The 22,215-nt window shown below is 38.0% G+C and overlaps 1 protein-coding gene across 1 annotated transcript in view; it reads right to left on the reverse strand.

Moving 5' to 3' along the window:
• Window positions 1-22,215, reverse strand: part of LOC103781634 (dynein heavy chain 5, axonemal-like) — a 162,369-nt gene that overhangs the window by 9,724 nt on the left and 130,430 nt on the right. The window contains 4 exon segments of the mRNA XM_008949354.1: window positions 7,338-7,470; window positions 14,035-14,223; window positions 19,746-20,093; window positions 21,420-21,541. Of these exon segments, the coding sequence (XP_008947602.1) occupies window positions 7,338-7,470; window positions 14,035-14,223; window positions 19,746-20,093; window positions 21,420-21,541 (792 nt within the window).

A 22,215-nucleotide genomic window follows, 5' to 3' on the forward strand; every position in this document is an offset into this window, starting at 1 on the left:
TCTGATCAAAATAATTTTAAAATGAAAATAATTGGCAGAAATGAAATTAGTAACACATGAGAAAAATAATGGCATCTTTTTGGAGAAAGGTGAGACATGTTTGAAAAACTGTATCTGATGAGTTGAATGAGTAGCACAACATCATAGCCTTCTCATATTTAACTTCTGAGAAGCTCAAAGCACCGGTTACCATATGAAGAGACTGAATGTCCTATGAACTTAACATGACAGGCCTCAATGTTCTATGAATCAGACAGACCAGCTGTTTATAACTTGGTTATTTTAAGGTTTACTTCATAATATTCCCTTTCTTGAATGGAATAAAGCCCATCTGAAAGGTCAGGTCAGCTTAAGATATTAGAGTATTTCCATGCTTCAAAAATAATGCACACTGTAACCATACGGTTTGCACAGTTTGGAAATGAGGATTCCCCTTTTTCATTGCCCTAAATTCATACTGTCTCACTTCTAAACCACCTCTAAAGCTATTCTATAGCTGTATAGTGAACAAGTCAAATAAAGCTACTCAGTTCTGAGGATAACTGTTTTTTATTGTTAATTAAATTAAAAAGTCTGTTCATTTAAATTGAGCTGGTTTTAAGGTGATTCATTCACTAGATAGAATAATTGGAACAGACTACATCAGGACCTTTATTATTTCATGGAGTTGCCCCTTTTCACTACATACCTACCACAAACTGAATCTGAAAACTGTGGAAGTTTTAATATTTGCACCTACATTTTTAATCATATTTAGGAAAGCCTGCATCTGAATTAGAAACCACGTGCATCTCATTTAAATGAGTGGATAAAGTTCGGAACAAAGGATCCTAAAATCCAGCATGAACCACAAAAAGCCTCAATCCACTGACATTATATTCCCACAGGCACAGATGTGAATCAAGAAAAAACAGAATAATTATGTAGGATATGAATGAGATTAAAAGAAGCTGGTTCCTCCATCAAGAACAGTTTGCCAATAGATGATATCATTATAATAGGATTGGAGACCATCTCTTGAGGACAGTACTGGCTAGACAGTGAGTCTGTTAAGCTAACCTTAAGAGTACACAGAGGAGAAAGCTCAGTGAAAGCATCAATCCATTCTTGACTGTCATAGTTGCAACTGTAGAAGTCGATCTTTTCAGTCTTTAAGCCCCACTCAAGTTTACCTCCCAAGCTTGTTATTGGACCAGTGACTCCTTGCCTCCACCACCAAGTTGCCACTCTTTGTTGAATGTGTTGAGGAGAAAATCCCAACTTAGTTGTAACTTCATAAGCTTTCCTCCCTTTCTGCCTTAAGGCAACAGCTAATTGCCTTGTGCTTTCCCCAAAGAAAGCATTATTTATTATTTCACTCATAAAATACTTGGGTATTTTCCTCTTTCTTCACTTGCAGCACTTGGGCACTTCAGCATTTGGAGATTATTCCCAGGAAGCTGCCAGAAACTCATTTAACTCCACCATGCTGTTTTAATCCCAAGGCCATTAACAATATATCACCTCCTTTTGCTCCTGGTCTCCAGAAGAGGAAGAGTAAATCAGGCAGGCAAACTCTGCAATGTACAACACTCTCTCCATTTTTTACTTCTAGGCTATCCCTGTTCCATCTTCTATTTGTTCCCATCTTCCTTTTCCATTGCAGAATCCTCCGATTTAATTCTTCAAGTCAGGAGAGATGAAAGGAACTGAGAAACTTGAGTGGCATGTGATTTTTCACACAGAAGAGCACGCAAATCCTAGATTCTCCGCAACAGCTAATTCCTTCAGTCAGTAAGAAGGCAATTTGAAAGTACCCTTGCAAATTGTTCTGAAAACTTACCAGTTCCAGTACTAAATACACTTGGCTGCACCCACCAAAGGACTGAAAATAAAACTTTTAAAGCAATACTTTGAAAAGGAAGATCCAGGCACACCTCCCAGAAAATAATACAAACCACTACCCTGAGCTAGCATAACAGAACAGGCAGATAAACTGTTTTCTGCAGTTTGTCCTAAATGTGCAGTGTGTGTCTCTGAACAGTCGTTCTGGCCAGCATTATGAAAAGCATACATAACACTCATTGAGAAGTCCAGAAATAATATGCCACACTTTGTGAAAGACAACAGGAGGCATTCTGGCATTCTTATCAGGGTGAGAAGTAAATAACAGATGAGAGCTGCTGAGCCAAGAGTAGCTACGCTATAAGACATACGAGATTCATCCTCTTCATTCCCCGAATGAATTCCCCATTGTTACTTTCCATTAATGCCCTCACTGAGCACTCTTGATCACCTTCAAATAAAATAATCATCTAGAAGTGGAATATACAGATGGTCCCTACAAGTCTTATACACACATTCTGTAAGAATTAGTAATGTAAGAGCCCAAGATCTTTCAGTCTGAAAGGCTATTACAGTAGTCAGCAGGCCAAACTAAAAATGTGCTGTTAGCAGTCTTAAAGCACTACAAGTCCACACAGAACTTGCTGAGCCAGGGGAATGAGTCCATACTCCATCCCTTTCTGGGAAATCACCTTTCCTGTGCACTCTAGCAAGACTAATTTCCTGAGCTTCAGTTTTTCTCCACATAGATTAAAAGAAATGATCAGCTACTTATTTTGGCTCTTTTGGAGTTCATTTATATTTGTCTTGTGAGGTACGACATACAGAAATCCTTTGCAGCAACATGATGCAAACACTACCATCAAGATCACAATATTATGAGCTGGAAAAAAATAGTGAATTGCTGCTTTATTCTTTCAGGTGCTTAACACACAAGTTTCTGTAGGTGATGTAGAATGATAAGTGATTCATATAATGTATGCAGAAGTATATGCTACCTCATGCCTACATGAAGTTCTGGATGTTTCAACATACTCATCATATAAATGACAACAAGGGAACACGTTGAGGCCACATGCTGGTTAACGATGCAGTATAAGGATGGGGAGGAGCTAGAAGTGGGTAATTAAAAAGTTTTTAATAAGGTAGCAAATCAATGACTGAGATGTGAAGAAACTAGTGAAATACACCCGTATTCTTCAGCTCATTATTAAAAGTTATTATTCAGCTTTTTCTGATTTATAAAGTTCAAAAAATATTAGAAACAGATACAAAACCACACAACTTTTTACTCTCCAATACCTTCTGTCTTAATAATGTCACCTGTATTTTCTCATGCTTCTCAATCTGGCATAAACATATACCTGAAGCATGCTAGTGTATTATTTTTAACTGTATTAATGAGTTTTCATGTATATGATTTACATGTAATTTAAAGAACATGCACATGGTATACATCTGTATGGGTAAAAAGAGGGCAAATAGCAAAGTCCTGTCTCCCCTTAGTAACATCCTTGTTCCTGATCCTGATATCCCAAAGTTTTGATTGCACTCTCTTTCAGTGTAGGATAAGAGCAATCTCTGATTTTTTCTAACTCTTGGCATGTAAGTTAGGTATGATGTGCACTACATGCATGAAAATACACTAGCTTTTCCAGTGGAAAGATGCCACTTCTTTTGCCTTCTATGCTGGTCTTATGGCTTATGGTTCTCATAGGTAATGTCTGGCAAGTAGTAAGGAAAATGCCAGTGTCCTGGTTTGAGCTAGAACAGAACTCATTCTGTTCAGTTATTTGACTTTTCAGCTCATTCTCTTCTAAGTAGCTGCACTTTCTGAAGTTAATGGCATATTTTTGCAGACAATGTCTGCTTCTAGATTTAATAATGATTGGTGTTTAAAGTTACTACCAAGGTTTGGTATGTAGAAAGTCTCTTGCTTATATGTATTTGCTCATACTTGCTCCTATGAAGATCAAGTCACTGCTAAACCTTGTGTGTCACATTGGGAGTGCAGTAAGTAAGAGGTTGCATCTGTTGGGAGAAGCAGACAGGACAGGTGACCCTAAACTGACCAATGAGGGATTCCATCCCATATACTTCATATTCAGTATAAAGCTGAAGGATGACAAGGGTCAAACTCTCTTCTTCAATAGCCAGTATCTGAGGAGGACTGTGTTCTGCCTTCAACACAAATCCATGCATTCCCAAATCCAGCCCCAGAATCCAGTTCCTGAGTCTGTCGATGTCATTTTATGACCAGAGTACAATCTAAATATACTCATAAATCAATGAGCTAAGCAATTCTTTCATGACAAGCTCTTAAATAGGGTTTGGGTTTTTTGTTTTTGTTCTTATTTATTTTAATAAAGAAATCATATTAAAAGCCTTCCTTATTTCCATTGCCAACGATTCAATAACCACTTTCAGTGCTACTACAAGCATGCTCCACTTCTGAGATTCATGGAAGCCACTCAAGGGGGACTACGGATAACTCCCTCAGAATCTCTGTGCTCACTTTCTTTCCTGATGGAAGACATATCAGGGTGCCACCAAAATGCCTACCACTCCTACTTCAGTGTAAGGAGAAATACAGAGATATTCCCCCCAGTCTCACAGGTAGGCCACATTCAGCTCCTCTCTACTCAAACTCTAAAAGACTAACTGAATGGGTTGTTAGAATTTACTGCATTTAAAGACACTATCTTTGTAAGTGGGTGAGGGGGGTTGAAGTGCCCACTCTTGGAAAAACAGCTGTGGTATTATTATTCCATGCCAGAGGTCTCTGCACTTCCATAGCAGGAAGATTAAGGCACATCAAAAGGAACTCTGTAGCTTGTATACTGTCCTACACAGAATATGGTCACCTTCTGCCAAGGCCTCAAGATCTGATTGGTGTGCACAACCCACTATGATCTGGAGTTTGGGTTCAAGCCCTGTGTATTACTGCTCCTTGTCTCTAAAAAGATTTCTCTCTTTGGAACATAGATTCTATTTAGGTCAATTGAGAGGACAATCATAATTTCTGGTTTCTGATTTATGTGAAGCTCTTTATTATACCAACTGTGAAACACATTCTGGGCAATCAATAAGTAATTAAAACAGAACTAATGGTTGGGACATAACTGAGAGTACAAAGTGCAGCTACAGTCTAATTATTACAATTTGATCCAAAAGAACTATCCCTCCAGGCAGCCAAGTTTATTGGTGGAGATGCAGGCTTGTGGGGCATGGCTGCCAACAAACATGTTGGATACACACTGGGTATCTCACCCCTCCCAAAAGGTGAACACTGTTTAATCCACCCTCTCAACAGAGGGACAAAGCTGAGTCTACTAATTTCCTCAATGCCCCTCACGTTCAGCTAGATGTTGGCTCTCACTGAGAGGGGCTTTATATAATCTCAGATGTGACTCAGTGAGCAACAGCAAAATTAAAAGGTCCATCTATTCACATTCAAACTGTAGATTCAAATATGCAGATGCTCTTTCACAAAGCTACGTAACACAACATGAAGATGCACTATATTCTTAAATACAAAATTTGTTTGGAAAATTTATCTGCTATAAGTGGGTGCTCAGGCCTTAACTGGTTCATGAAGCCAAAGCCAGATGCATGATCAGGGTAAATGTCAAAACTCATACAGCCTTTTTGAGCAGACAGATCAGTGCATGTCATTGTAAAGAAAAAGGAGCACCTCATATGGTCTGAGACTGCAGTTGAGTAGTTATGGGGGCAAATACAGTATGAGAGAATTTGGGGTTCCCCTTTGCTAAGGCAAGAGAGAGTGCCTAAATGTTCTTTCCATCCTTTGATGGGTGGTTTACCGCATGCGCGCGATGCATCATGAATCTGCCAGAAGACATTAATTGTTATTGTTAACTATACATCCAGTTCTGTTTTCAGAGCAATTTTTCACTATATTTAACAGGCCTGTCCCTAAGAAAATTACTATGTTTAGAGGATTGTAAAGAAGTTACAGCATTAACTTGATTACACACCTGGTAGAGGACCATTGCCCACTGTGGAACTGAATAGTAAGTGCCAATAAATTATGTTACTCACCCACCCCTCCGCAGAATATTATACACATTGAAGCTTTAAATATATCTATCACAATCAATGAAAGATGAATACCTTATTGGATGAAAAGCATTATTTTAATTTACTTGAAAAGGGACTCTATGCACATATAAAAGGGAACTTTCAGCTCAGGATTGAAACAGAGGAAAATTGTTTCTTTCAGCTTGATATCTGCATAGGTTATTCTATGACACAGAAGCTAATTGGCCTTAGGCACATTTATGAACCTCTTTTCCAGATTCAGATTACAGACATGATGTTTCTGAAGCACGCATTGTTACCACAGTGTATCACACAAATGATAGGGAAAAATCCCTTTTGGTTCTTATTTAACTAAAATACAAATTAACAAAAATACAAGTTAAAAAAATCTCCCTTCATGAGAGACTTATTGTCCAAAGACTGGAAAACACCAGTCAGACACATCACAGTACTGCCATCACAAATATCAGAGGGGACCCTGACCTGTGGGGACAGTTCACTTGCTCAGATATTTCCTACCTCTCTGTTTTAGAACTGCAGACTTGACTGAGATCTTCACCAATAGAACAGCCCATTCTTGCATTGTTTATATTTACTCTTAATTCAAGAAGCTTGGCTGAGCAACAGTATACCTTCCTTCCTGGATATTTCAGCTCTTGCAGATGAGCAAAATGGGAAGTGAAAACAAAAAGCAGATGGCAACATCATCCTCCTTTTCTTTTTCCTCACTCCTCTCCTGATCAAACTTTCTATCTGCTTCTAGTCACCTGTACTCTTAATTTATTTTAACTACATTCATCGTTGCTCACTTTCCAACAAATACTCCTGTCTCTGAGAGATACAGAGTGTTGTTGCCTACCTTCTGTGATGGCTAAAAGAAGAACACTATCATCCTCTTATGACTGACTCTCCCACTCACTTCAGGTTCCATTTAGAGACACTCTGTTTGGTATAACCAGTTCACAATGTTTCACAAACATTGCAAATCTCACCTTAAATTAGAGTCTTTACCACTTGGCCTCTGAGTGCCCTGTCTCTCAGCTACTTAGCAGCAACACTTCAGTCTTGTTCTGTATCATTATGTTTCAGCTTAATTTCATAAATTACTCTGGCATATGACCTGTGGACCTAATCACACAGCTCAGCTCCTCTGAGCTCTGTAGAGATCCCAAAGAGGATCACAGAAGTGTAGTAGTGCTATGGGATGTGAACTGCAATACTGGACCATATGCATACAGAATAAGTTAAGGTGGAGTGTCCTTAGAGATGCAGTCAGGGGGCTTTAAGGGCTAGAATTAGTGGTGATATGATAGAGAGAGAAAAAAAATAGAGGAGAAACAGAACAAAAGAGAAAGAGGTAGAACAGGAGGAAAGGAGGGGAAATATTTAGTTATGTAAGAAGCATTAATAATTGCATCTTAACTAGTATGATTTTTAATGTGGTAACTTACCATCAATAGCCAGTTTGAGATCAGTCAGTGTGGTTCGAACCCTTGACAAAACCTGTTGCATGCGGTCAATTTCTTGACGGAGAAATATGTTCATGGGCTGTATAGCTCCCATCTTTTGAAGCTGGGTTTTTACCTAAAAAGAATAGTCCAATGATTATAAAATTCAATCTCCTGTTTCCCATGCAATGATTTTTTAAAGCAAAAGGATGTTTTTTCAATTGTATTGCGGAATTCCTGAGAAAATACATTTTTATGTAACAGAAAGTCATTCAAGTCCTGCACCAGTGGTAAGACTGAGCACACTGTGACTCTAGCTTACCAACAGGAGCTTCTCCATTATTCTAAGGAGGGAACGTTCCCTCTTTTTGAAGGGACACAGCAGTATCTTGTCTCCTTGTTAGTTGCAGGGTCTTAGATCTTTAAAAAATACATGCTATACAAAAGCATATTTGATGGCAACTTCCTTATATTTCCAAATTGTGCTAGAACCTTATCACCTTTTCTTGCCCTGATGAGTTGAAACAATGCTACAAATGAAGTTTGATTTAACAAGCACAATGATATATAAAAGCTGCTACTTCCAATAGCACATGACTCACTCATAAGACAAGGTGCACATGGATGCATTACTAGAGAGGCAAGATAGCCAGGAAATGGTGCCACAGAATTCTGTTACGCTATCATGTGCACTATTTTGTAGGTAGAACCTTTTGGCCTTCTTAATTATTAATGGTAACAGTTTTACTTATAATCAGCAGAGAACATTTTCAAAAGGGAATTAGCTGTCAGTGTCACTGAAGGACATGTCACAGCAACAGTGGCAGAAGCATTCCCTGTCTCACTTTAACATATATTACGTACACAATATGCTTCAGACATACACTGTATGTTCCATGTATATCAAAGATCACTCTGCACAACAGTACATAAGTGAGGATTTAGTGGCATCTGCAAAAATGATGGTGCTTATGTCTCACATTGTACCAGATGCTTGATTTTAAGATTTTCAAGTGTTTTTCTCCACTATGACTCAGCTTTCAGAAAGCAAATGGCCCTTTGTACACACTACCACTCAGCCACACATAGCATCTTTCACACTGAAACAGCCTGAAACCTGGTTTTTGCCACACTCACTCCTTTCCTCTGCAGGTGAAATTCTGCAAGGGGACTCTAGAACCAAAAAGAGATCTCAAACAGTAAAGTAAGATCCTAAATCCAGATACCCATATGGCCATTAATTTATTAAAAAAGAGTTGACCCATAGGATCAATTTGCTAAAATAATCTAAGAGCTTATTTTGAGTTTACTACCAAAAGGTGAGGAAAGTTAGAAAGTCTTTTCTTTCAAAAAGCAGAATATCATTGGAATTCTACTGCAGTCAAGTAGAAGCCAGAAGATTTAGTATAATGCATGCTACTCCATCAAAACCAGAAGTCCACTGGATTTTGCTTAGTGATTTTCCAGTTATATTTCTCATTGTACACACCATCATATATACTATGCACTTATGCACATATAGTAAACATTCCTATAGGTCTTATTATTACATTGAACAGCAAGTTTCTGCCAGATGAATACAATACAGAAGTTGAGTAATTGTAATTGCTAGTACATATAATCCAATACTTTGACAATTTCTTGAGTTTCAACTCCAAGTGAAACAAAATACTCTTTTTCAGCTTTATGTGCTATTCTCTTTGGGAGACAGCTATCAGCAAGTTTATTCATCATATTTTAATCACAAGGACCCATGAGTTTGTCAGACGGAATGTCCAAGAAACAGGTGCCAGCCAATTATGCTAATGCACTGCAGTGTGGCAGTTAATTTTACAGGCAGAGTTAATGCGTTTCTTCCCGCCAAAGAGAAAAGAACTACTAAAATCAGCTACCACAAAACCAGAGCTGAGACAATAAACTCTTTTTTGATCATTTACAAAATAAAGGAGTCTCTTTCTTTCATGCAAAATCCAGGGAAAGCTTCTGTTTTCTGAAAATTTAACAGGAATTGATGTCTCCCTCTTGCCAAAAAAAAAAAAAAAAAGTTGTGGCTTGTTTTTTTTCCCCACAATACTTAGAAGTCTAGTGCATGCCACGAGTAAGAAAGGAATTATACAGAATAAAGTCTATGCATTTTATTTGATTTGTTTCCATGTACCTACAAAACTACCTGTAATTTTTTTAATAATGGAGTGAACCAATAATGCAGAAATTTGTTAATCCATCCTAGATATGTTCATAGTGCTCAGTCTGAAGCACCAAGCATAACTAGATGTGGAAACTGAAAAAAAACTCCATAGTTCCTACTTTATTGTATACAAATCAATCCTAATCTTCAGTGAGATTTACTAGATGTAATGTAGTGCTTTTCTTGGAAATCTTTCTGTTAAGATTCGTTTTAAATACCACTTCTGAGGTATGATTGACTGGTTTTGTATCAGAATTCTTATCAAGCAATCAGATGACTTACTTCCAGTACTGTATTTATTATGACATAAAGAGAGGGATACTGACTGACAGAAAAAAACTCAAAAGACAAAACTCACTAACCGAAATAGCCGTTCTGAGATTAATATACCAACTCCATAAAGCTCACTTACAACATCTCCCTTTCATTATGCAAATAGCTGTCATCTAACATAAAACAAGGTGATATAAGAAAGGAGCAACTAAAACCATCATCTTAATAGCTTTGTCTACATGATTTTGCAATGCATATCTCCACTGTGTCAGATTCCTCTATGTGCACTTCTTAGCTGTCCTCAGGTCACCAATTCCTTTGTCACCACGTGTTTTAGAGGACATTCAGCAGAAACGCAGTTGCCAAACTCATGACATTTAATGATCAGTGATCAAGATACTGTAGTAAATAGTATTGTTTTCAATTAGACTTGGTCACTAGCTATACACTTTGTCAGCAGAAATGGGAATTCCTTCATTCTGTGAGATGGTCTAAATAAGAGACTTGAATAAAGAAGGACAAGCTCAAGGTGTGTCCAAGCCAAAGCTCTTCTCAAGTGGTATCAAGAGCCACTTCCTCATTGTATGCAAGGAAGCAGGTAGTTAAATATGAAGCAAACAGCTGAAGCTCTAGAACTATGTGACCATCATATCTGATAGGGTTGGTAAGTAAGCCAGAGACACCTTACAAAAGCATCTACATCAATGTTTCAGATCAGAATCTGATTTTTTTTCCTTTATTTAGTAAAAAAAAACCCTCATTGAAAAGTAGAGTCCAGGCACACAAACTGGCTGAGCTTCACACTAAACTAAGCCTTCAGGGAGCTTTCAGGGAATCTAACATACTCCAGCCACTAACAGGTGTTCAGCCTACAGGCCCAGACGAGAGTTTGACCAAAGTAAATTCCCTCAATAAAGCATCTAATGCAGACCTGGGGTCCACAGATGGACTACTATCCCTGTGCAATACTTGCTAATGTAGTCACAGCCTTAGAAGAGGGTAAGGCGAAATCGATGCTATACAAAATATTTAAGGAGGAAAACCATTGCTACTTGGGTGAAAAGCTAACCTCCAATAAAGTGTAGTATCTTTGGAATGTCTCCATGTCTATTCCCTAGCAAGCTGTTTGTCAAGCTGCAAGGATCTTTTTCACTATAAGCCTCTCTGTGTGACAGGGCTGACATTTATTCTTTCATCTACCTTTACTCAAATGGACTGATGAGACCTAATCATTTTACTACTAATCTCCCTGTTACCTGTGAGGCAAGACCCAAAAGCAAAAGGGGTCACGAAAGCAAAATTCTTACTCTGATTTCAGAGTGAGAAAAATTAAGACAGTTTTAGTTCAGGAGGAAGGTTTATTTGGTTTTCCATCAGCTGTGTCAAACTGCAGTCTGATAAAGCATGCAAAGGTGACTCTAGGAAGTGTTACAAGAACACAATGACAAAAGAAGAAATATATATCATGAGGTAAAATGGTTGCCCTGTTTTGGAAGTTGTTGTTTCTGAAGTAATTGCCAAAGGCTACTAACAGTGAAATGAAAACCTCTGTGTCACAGCCTGGATTTTCTCTCTACTCACAATGTACCTCTGAATAATTGGTTTCAGTACCATCTGTCCCTAATCTAGTCTGTTGGGGTTTTAACTCTGAACAAATTCACACCACACTTTCCAAAGGGAGCCACAAGAACTGATCAAAGATAGCAAAGGCACCTGCCACTTTCCCCAAAGAGTATTTGCTTTTATTTACCTTAGTTTGCTTCCTAGATTTTTTGTTCCTTTTCGCCACTGATAGTATCTCTATACTTGTATTTCCAAAGTCAACTGTATCATGGCCTTACTGGAGCACAATATTCTTCTAAAAACAAACTCAAGTACCACTGCTAGGACTAATAAATGTTTTCCTTTTTACTGCTCTTGTCCTGAGCTTAGAATAAATTTACAAGACATACAGAGGGAAACAGTAGATCCAACAGGACATCCTCTGACTGTGCCAGTAACAACAAAGCGGGGTGGGGGTCGGGCAGCAAGCTGATGTTAAAGTACTAACACCTAATATTATTTTGCTCTGTACAAACACAAATCATTGTACTTGAATCAGAAGAGAACAGCTGTCAAGCAAATTGAAGTAAATTTCCTTGAAGCTCAGAGAAGATGTCAGAGAAGTGCTACGGAAGCAAAGAACTACCTAATTGTGAGAATCATTATAAAGATGATTGCTTATAAGAAAATAAACCCTTGCATGTATGATTGGCAGATCATGAGACAAGATAATAGCCTGTCATACTACTGGATGATGAGAGTGAAACAGCAATGAAAACAATTGGTGGTGGTTTTTTAATACAGCCCCATGAAAAGCATGTATTGTACCCAAATACACTAGTAAAATAGACACAAATTAAGAGTGCAGGGTGGAACTTCCAAAATAAACCCGCCAGACTCTTTGTCCTTAACTACACCTGCTGGCTCCATAATTGGCTGTCTCCAAAGATAAGATACAAGGAAGTGACTGAAAAGGGGAGGCCTAATCTATGTATTTTATGTGGGTAGCCTGAGTGGATAAACCAAGAAGGAGTGAATGAGATGTCTGATCAAACACAAAAAATGCCAGAGAAAAACTTTATTTATTCAAACCCTTTAGAAGAGAAATTTGGATTAAACAAGTGTATGTGCATTTTACAAGACGAAAATTTCCCAGGGGTAAAATCTGAGGACATGACTTTCTCTGGTCACAATATAAAGTCCAGTTCTATTGATGTTTTCTAAATATTATGAATCCTTTAGAAGGAAAGAAGTTGGTAGTTTAACAAGGGAATGAATAAATCCTCTTCTGGAGGTTTTAACCAATATACTGAAAAACTACCCTCAATACACAGACTACAAATATGGCAAAACCATACATGCTATGCAGGCATTCAGTATTCTATAACTATTGCAAACTGAAAAATCATTTTCTAAGGAGATGAATAAAACTAGAAGAAACTAGTTCCATTAAAAAGATTTAGTTTAATAGGAAGGATAAGGGAAAAGGTGTAAATTATAGGTGTAGATCCAAGGTATAATTTATTAAATTCATTAAATTAGTAATTAAATATTATTACATGTATTATATTTAATTTTACTTGCTATTTGTAATAGTTATTTACTAGTAAATAATAATGTGAAAACTAGAAAACTGATTCTATTCCAAATCCAGTTCCAGAAACAAATGATTTATAGACCATCACTGGGAATCAATAAGCAGATCAATAAGCCGGGGGAGGGGGCAACCAAACCAAAAAAAACCAACCCCACACAAGCAGGGATGGATGGAAAAATAACTGAATGGAGAAAGCTGTTAGGAAACCCCACCAAAAAATGTTGCTGATTTTAAGTATTTTTCCAGGAAGAGAATGAAAAGGGAAGTTCTGAGTTGAATTATGATGGTACAGAAGAGGCTATTTATACAAGGCATATTAAATCTGAGATGAATAGTAGAACAGAAGAAAGGAAATATTGCCAGAACCCCAAGACTACTGGTTGTAAACTACATGGACATTCTAAACTGGACAGAGAAGAAAATAAAATATAATGCAGCAAGCTGAAATACTGCATTCTGAGCACTCTACAAGCTTTGACTGCAACCAGTGGCAAAAAAACCACTATCAGTGCAAAACAAAACTGTAGATAATAAAATTGTGGAAATGAGGGTTTTTCAACAGTTTCTGTTCATGAAACACATGGCAAGACACCAGATCCTACATACAAACTGATGTAAAACAATGCTGCATTTTTCCATTTAATGAGACCATTAATCAAAAATGCAAGAAAAGATTGATAAACATATGCTATAGCTCAAACAGAAAAAATCTGGGTCAGTGATAAAATCCATTATTCATAATAGTGGTATCATAATAAGAGTAGGTAACTTGAAAGCTGTAACTGCTGTGAGACCACTGATCCTTCAGAAAGAGGCACCGGTGACCTTCTCTAAGGTACTACAAAGAACTTTCTGAATTCTCTAGTGGCTCCTCTGAGCTTAGGTGACTAATCAAATGGACTAATTCAAATATATGTTTCCAAATGTAGTTATATTTTATATAATAAGCCAAAACAGACTTGTAAAACACTATGAATAATTTTAAGAGCATTTTAAAACACATGCCAGTTAAAATTTAAAAAGTTAAAGCACAATAAAACTCATAAAACGTACACACACATGGATAGATAAAACACCTCTATCTATAAAGCAGCATATACCTCATGAGGGTTATAATCTGGAGGTAACTTCTCCAGCATCTCATTGGCAAGACGATACACCACTGCTTCTCGGGTTTCCCCTCCTCCAGTGCTGCTGTCCTTGGGCTGGATACTCACTATTGTGCTTAATGTCTCATTAGCCAGGTTAGTCTGGTAAGTTATATCTGCATTAGGGTGAAGTCCAAATACCTTACAGTAAAAGGGGAAAAAAAATTAAAAAATAAATTAAATCTTCCTTCTAAAATTATATCAGTGAAAGAATGTATGAAAATAGACAAACAAGGAGGAAAATCCTCAGCTCTATTAAAGAGTAGGCATGAATAGGTCAGTGGAAGTACACCCATTTAGCTGCCCCAAGGACCAAGCCCAAATTATACAAAAACACAGACTGCATATATAATAGTATTTTCATTCACATGAGTGTTTTTTTTTTTAACTGATCTTCTAATTATCTTCACATAGCAGGCTTAGGATCATGCTGTGGCATGCTACCAGGGGTGACAAACCAATTCCTTTCACTGTTTCAGACTAGAACTTCTTGGAAACATGTCATATGTGGACACCAACCCTGCCCAGTAGCTCTTTGTCTCTAGAGATCTATTGCTGCTGTAGATTAAGTAGATGCCCCTAATAACCACATCAGTTTCCATTTCTAACACATTCTGGTTTATTCATTTTCTTAGGCTTATAAGGTATGCAGCACAGTAAATAAAACACTGTCCATATTCCAAGTACCTAAAGATTTTATCACTGGTGACATATATAGGATATTTTATGGCTTAGCTATTCTAGTTTTAGTCTCCCACTCCTTACTTCCCTTTTTTCTGAAATTGAATTATTTTACTTAAGATACAGCTAGCACAGAATTACTCCAAAGCTGCCCTTTGTCTGAATGATAATAGCTTTCTCAGAAACTTCCACTGAAATAGCAGTAAGTCTATAATTGTCAGGTTGACAATTGCAACTCTGCTCCAGGAGGAATTGTACTGTGACACATTTCACGAGTCCTCATTTAATTATAACTATTAAGTATCTCTTACAAAGTTTGAACCACTGATCCAACAATGAGTGAAGGCTTGCCCTCAAACTAAGCACCAGAGCCAGTTAATCTCTTATTTCTTTTTTTTCACGCGTTCATATTTTATGTTAGAATTAATATATTACAGGAAGACACTTACAATAACCAATATTTACATACACTGATGATAGAGTAAAAAGGGTCATACGTACTATTGTTATGTTTCCAAATCTAGAAACAGAGCCAAGGGACGTAAGTGGCTGTACCTGTGTCAAACCCAGCAGAGCTCCACTGATTTACACCAGTGGCGGATCTGATCCTTATGGCAGCACAGAGAACACAGAACTGACCTAATACTGCAAGTCAGAGATGCATATATGACTATAACTAGCATGTAGGATTTAACACCTTTTACACATAGAAGCTTACTCTAACTGAATATTTAGAGCTGTAAAAAGTGAAAATATCAATGCACTTTATTTATCATGGAATGAAATACACATTTGAGGATACATTCTTTCTTGCTTTTGCTCTCACACAAGAAAGATTGCTTTTTTTGGTTTTGCTCTAGCAGATATTGTGCCAATGTTATAGCCCACCTTAGAAACAAACATGAAAAATATCTGCTTGGGTGAATACAAATTGCAGTGGCAGTCCAAGGGATAACCTCATAATTAGTGCAATATTGCCAAAGACAGGGATGTTACATAGGACGGAGCCCTTATAGCGACCTTCCAGTGCCTGAGAGGGGCCTACAAGAGAGCAGGGGAGGGACTCTTCACAAGGGTTTGTAGTCACAGGACGAGGGGTGATGGCTTTAAGTTAGAAAAGGGGAGATTTAGGTTACATGTTAGGAAAAAGTTCTTTCATATGAGGGTGATAGATCACTGAAATGGGTTGCCCAGAGAGGTGATGGAAGCCTCATCCCTGGAGACAATCAGGGTCAGGCTTGATGAGGCTCTGAGCAGCTTGACTTAGTTAGAGATGTCCCTGCTTATTGCAGGGGGGTTGGACTAGATGACCATTAGAGGTCCTTCCCAACCCAAACATTCTATGATTCTATAGGAGGAAACTCTGGCCCTATGTTTTTATGCAAATGACGTATGAAGGAATAAGAACAAAGAAACTATAGTAGTAAAGCAATGAGTGGACCACTGTCCTGTAAATTTATGAAGAGGTCAAAATTCTCATATTTTTCATCAAAAATCTCTGTGAATTTTGATTAAAAAGTGCATGCTGGATTCTTTTTATAAGGTTGGGGTTTTTTTTAGCCTGATAAATCCTCAAAACCAATTGCTAAAGCTCTATACCCCTCTGAAATCAAAGTAATTTTCAAAGGGATTGCTGAGTTCAATAGCCCTCTTCAGAAGTCAGTGTTTATTCTGATCAGAGGTTGAAATTTCATCAAAAGAGCAAGGATACAGCAATCAGACTTATTCAGTGTTTCTTTCTTAACCAAAAATGGAACGGGGAGGAAATAAAGATTCCAAAGAACAAAACACTGTTTTGCCTAGCACAATATCCTTTGTGGAACAAAGAAGCCTGAGAGCTTAAAAGGTTAAAGGTTCCCATGCGCACTTGTGACAGATTCTGCAATGACTGAAGAAAGCCGTAGATTTCTTCCTAGCTTGTGAAAATGTGAAGGAGAAAAGGATGTTTGCATTCCTGGACTTTATCCTATTTGCATAAAAGTCAAAGGTAAAATTCCCCTACATCAAACCATACACACAGATTTTTTACAGCCATCAAAATACTTTAAGAAAGCATTGCAGCACTGTGAGACAGGTTCCCAAGTGGTCAGAAAAGCAGATCCATGAAAGTGGCACCTGATACCTGACAGAGTCAAGGTTCATGCATTGATAGGAACTACTTCATGAGCTGGGCTCAAATGGAGCCTGCTGGTGCTTATCATGGCTGCATTCACCCCCACTTGGAAAAGGTGTGTCATTGCCAACACAAATACTCTTGAATTCTGGTTTTACTACTGTCAGATATTCAAAACTTTCCAAGTTTATTTCATGACCTTGGAATCTTCCTGCATGATTAGCCAGCACATCATCAGTAACTATTTCTTTAAATAAAAAAAGTATTTTTTCAGTTCAGTCCTGTCTATTAATTTTAATAGAACTTACCTCCAAAGGCATTTATCAAGTTAATAGCAATGAGACAAAAATCCAGAGCATTCAATTCTGTTTCATTTTTAACTGACTTCATAACATAAGCCTGTACTAGAGGGAGCAGAAAGTTGTGGTCCTCCAATTAATGTGCTCACTGCAGCATACACACATTGAGTAATGCAAAAGTGGTTGCAAACAGGAGCTACTCTGCACCTTACTCCATTAATTCATGGCAACATTCAGATCTTTCGGATGTCAAAATAGAATAATCTCCCAATTATAATCTGCACAATGAGATTATGTGGCTTTTTAATTTTGTTTATTTCTCAGTTCACATCTGCTTAATCTCATACAGAACTGCAAAACCACAAAATAGTTTAATTTGTGAGAAGTCTCTGTGGGTCATCTAATCCAAACCACCTGCTCAAACAGGGTCATCTAGAGCAGGCTGTCCACCACAGTATCCAGCTGGGATTTTAATACTCCTCAATCTCTCTGGGTAACCTCTTCCAGTGCTTGACCACCTTCACTGTAAAAATGTGTTTTCTTGTTGTCAGATGGAATTTCCTAGTTTTTAGTTTATGTTCATTGCCTCATAAAAAAGACTTTGTCTCCATCTTTACACCCTCCCAATAGGTATTTATACACATTGACAAAATCCTGCCTGAGCCTTCTCTTCTCCAGGCTAAAGTGTCCCAGATCTTTCAGCCCTTCCTCATATGACAGATGTTCCAGTCCATCTTCATGGCCCTACTTTGGATTCACTCCAGTAATTCCTTATCTTTCTCATACTGGGGAGTCCAGAGCTGGACATAGTACTTCAGATATGGTCTCACTAGAGCTCAGTAGAGCACAGGGATCACCTTCCTCAACCTGTTGAATCACCTCCCTCTTACTAATGCAGCCAAGGATATCATTGGCCTCTTTGTCATAAGTGTGCATTGCTGGTTCATGGTCAGCTAGTTGTCCACCAGGGCAACCAATGAAAGAATTTCCATTTCCCATTGTCAGACTTAATGAGATTCCCCACTGCCCAGTTCTCCAGTCTGTCTGTATCTCTCTGGATAGCAGCACGACCATCTAGTCTAAGAGCCCCTACTTCTGGTTTTGTATCTCCTGTCAGCTTGTTGAAGGTGCACTCTGCCCCATCATCTAGGTCATTAACAAAGATGTTAAACAGCACCGGCCTCGTATTGACTCCTGGCATACTAGTGACCTGTCTCCAACTAGACCTCACACTAATTATTTAGCCACTTTTCAAATCACCTCATAGCACACTTATCATACTTTGTCTATGAAGATATTATGGGAGATAGTGTCAAAGGCCTTACTAAAGTTGACATAAAAAACATTCATTGCTCTCTCCTCACTTGCCAAACTGAACACCTCATTGTAGAAGGCAAACAGGCTGGTTAAGCACAATTTCTCCTTCACGAATCCAGGCTGGCTACTCTCAATCACCTGATTGTCCTTCGTATCTTTGGAAATGCTTTGCAAGAGGATTTTCTCCAGCACCTTCCCAGGGACTGAACTGAGGCTGACCAGTCTGTAGCTCCCGAGATCTTTCTTCTTGTCTCCTTGAAGAATGGAGCGATATTTGCTACCTTCCATTCTTCAGGAATCTCTTCCAATCACTGTGATTGGAAGTAATTTAAAAGTAGTAAAGAGTGGCCTTACTGACATCAGCCACCTCTGTCAGCACTCATGGTTGCAACCCATTAGGTACTATGAACATACATACATTCAGTTTGTTTAAATGCTCCCTAATCTGGTCCTTACCCACCAGGACAAAGTTCCTTGTTCTAGACTTTTCATCTAGGGGTCCTGGGATTCCTGGAGGCCAGTTTTACTGGTAAAGACTAAGGGAAAGAAGGCATCGAGGCTATTCCATAACATTTCTCACTAGTCCTCCTACCCCATTCAGCAATGGACCCATACTGCTTGTTAGGATGGATTTTTTTTAACCTTGGACAAGGTGATCCCTGAGTATAAACTAGTTCTCCTGGACCCCTCTTTTTTCCAGGGCCACATCTCATGGAATTCTTACAAGCCTGGAAGAAATCTCTGAAGGGATTGAAGTCTGCTCTCCCAAAATCCAGGGCTATGGTCCTGGTTTTTCCCTCCAGCCTCTTCTTAGGATCACAAACTCCACCACTGGTCACTGCAGTCAAGGCTGCCTCCAAATTTCACATCCCCGACCAGTTCTTCCTTACTCATAAGTATCAGGTCCAGCCAAGTTCCTTTTTTTGTTGGCTTCTCAGTTGCCTGTGCTAGGAAGTTGTCATTAATGCACTCAATAAATCTAGACTGCTTGAACCCTGCTGTTATCACCATTCCAGCAGATAATTAGGACAGTTAAAGTCCTCTATGAAGACCATTGCCTGTGAATGCAAAATGTCTTCCAACTGTTTGAAGAAGGCTTCATCTATCTCTTCCTGGTCAGCAGATCTACACTAGATAACCCCTATAATGATCTGCCTGCTAATCTTGACCTATACATTCATGGCTCTGAAAAATATACCTGATTAAATTATTTCTCTTACAAAAACTCCCTTTAATATATTGAAGTATTTTACCTCAGGTGTATCTATCACTGGTAACTGCTCTATGTATTGGAGATATTCTTCAACTGTTTTGCCTTTTGGAATAACATAGTCTTTGTAGAAACAAAATTTTTCAGTAAACATATGCTCTCCAAACCACACTCTGGCATACGTATTCAGCAGGGCTTTGTCAAGGTCGTCGGTTACGCGGCCACCGTACTGCACTTCTCCAAGCATGTAGCGAACGCAGCTCCAGTTCACCCCACGCCTAGTGTCCATGGCATCCAAGTGATTCTGCACAAACTGCACGCTGGCTGCAAAGTCTGCCTGATTAAATTCATAAGGAATATTCCATCCCAATGGACCAAACTTTCGTCTTTCCTGTAAAACAGATAGAGCTGAAGGTAAAAGGCTGATCAATAGCAATTGTGAAGAAAACATTAAGTGCAGAAGAATATATTAAATGTACTAAGAACACAGTCATCCAGCTGGGGTTGTATTTCACCAACATTAAAAAAATTATTCTTCTCTTAACACACGAGGCCAAAAGCTTCATTAATTATCTAGTACTTCGAGATAAAAATAGAAAATATTTCTTCATTTATATGTAGAAACATATTCTTTATATTTATATGAAGAAACATGTATTCCTTCAATAGAAATATTTCTTGATTTATCAGCTGCAGCAGAGAGATACGAACAAAGAAAAGGAATACTAACATTTGCACAAAGAAAAAAATCCTCTTTTTTAAGTGCAGTGAATTTGTGAGTCTAGAACTATAGTTTTTGAAAGTGAAACATGAAGCTACCGTTTTAGGAAACAATGTGTATCAGCCATGATCATTGTCTATGGTCTTCCTACAGACTAGTTATACAACTAGTTACATTTGTACGACTGACGTGTCTCCATGGTACAGAGGCAAGTAGCAAAAGCTGCTTCTTACTAAATCTCTTACAGACGCAGCTGGCAGTATGTAGATGTTAGAGCAATATCTGGTATTTAAACATTCTTAATTTCCACCAAGAAAGAAGCAAGGGGTCACAGACAAACATACCACAAGCTTCAATTGGACCACAACGTATCAGTGCACGGATGCCACAGAGCTAAATTAACTAGGCACCAAATATAAACTAAGGATACTGCAAAATCAATCAATAGAATGATGAAAAGTTGTGGTTAATCCATAAACTACTTTCTTTAATGGAACTCCTGAAAAGCAAGACCCAAAATCATTGTCCACTCTCATTTCCTCCTATAGGTCTCAGTGCAAAGAGGATTTACTTTAACCCTCTTAGCCCTTCTCATTGTGGAAGAAGCAGTTTTAAGACTATAGTTTTCCAACCCAAGCTGTAAATTTCTTCAATATGCTTTTATGATTTAAAATATTTGTAAAAAAACAGTTAAAAGACAGATCACACAGTCATGCTCAAAGACTTTAACAGAAGAGTGCACTGATGGATTATTGGTTTTCTGTCCTTTGTTACTCTGAAACACCATCCCTGTTGGAGGTACAAGACCATCATGAGCAAAGTTCTAAATTCTAAGACAGTTGCATTAATAGAGGTGTGTTGGTTTATGTCTTATTTTATTGTATTAATTTACCAACATGGGATTTCCATTTAAGCAGGTTTTTCATTTAATAACATAGTGCATTGATAAATGAAACACAGTTTTTATGACAGAAGAAAAGAAACATGTTTTTAAACCTGAACAGTTGTGTGAAGAAATGCTACAGCATATAGCAGTGGTTTCCACTGAGGCATGTTGCTCACTTCTAGGTGATCCTGAGTAACAGCTGAGTATGTTCGTTTTAAGCAAGCTTTTACACCTAGAAAATAAGTATAAAAATGTAATATATGAGCAAAACAATGTATGGAACCCACAACTTCAGTTTCCGTTAAGCAGAATTCTCTATTCCAATTTACAGTATCATCTTATTTATAGGTTCAGATAATCTCTGAATCAATTATCTATTCAGCTGGTCATAGCAGGCAAACTTCAATTACCTTTTGTTTCAGGTAAATGACACACCAAATTAAGTTCAGGAGTTTGGAAGGAATTACACTTAAGTAATCATATTCTAAAAGTTATCAATAAACTGAAATGTAAACATAACTATTCAGCAACTCTATGGCAACCAAAAGGACACCTAACATATGAAATACAGCACTGAATATCTGACAGTTTGTGTTTTGATATTTGCATATAAAATGATATTTTGCTTCTACTGAAGATAATTTTATTTAGATTTCATTTTTATAACAATCTCAAACTTCTGTATGCAGCTTCTCAGACTGGAACGCAGGCACTAAACTGATGATAGGAGAGCCTAAATTCATAGTGGAAATATTAATACTTGGGGAGGTTTGTTTGAGCACAGACATTTCATATCCCAGGAACAGCTTTAGGCAGATGATATTCATGCAATATCATCTTCCATGGAATACATAAGCCCCACTACTCCCAGATGCTTTCAGGCAGAGTTGCTGAAGCATCGTCTGC

This window comes from Merops nubicus, unplaced genomic scaffold (genome assembly GCF_000691845.1).
Source record: "Merops nubicus isolate BGI_N331 unplaced genomic scaffold, ASM69184v1 scaffold501, whole genome shotgun sequence".
NCBI classification, from domain to species: Eukaryota; Metazoa; Chordata; class Aves; order Coraciiformes; family Meropidae; genus Merops; species Merops nubicus.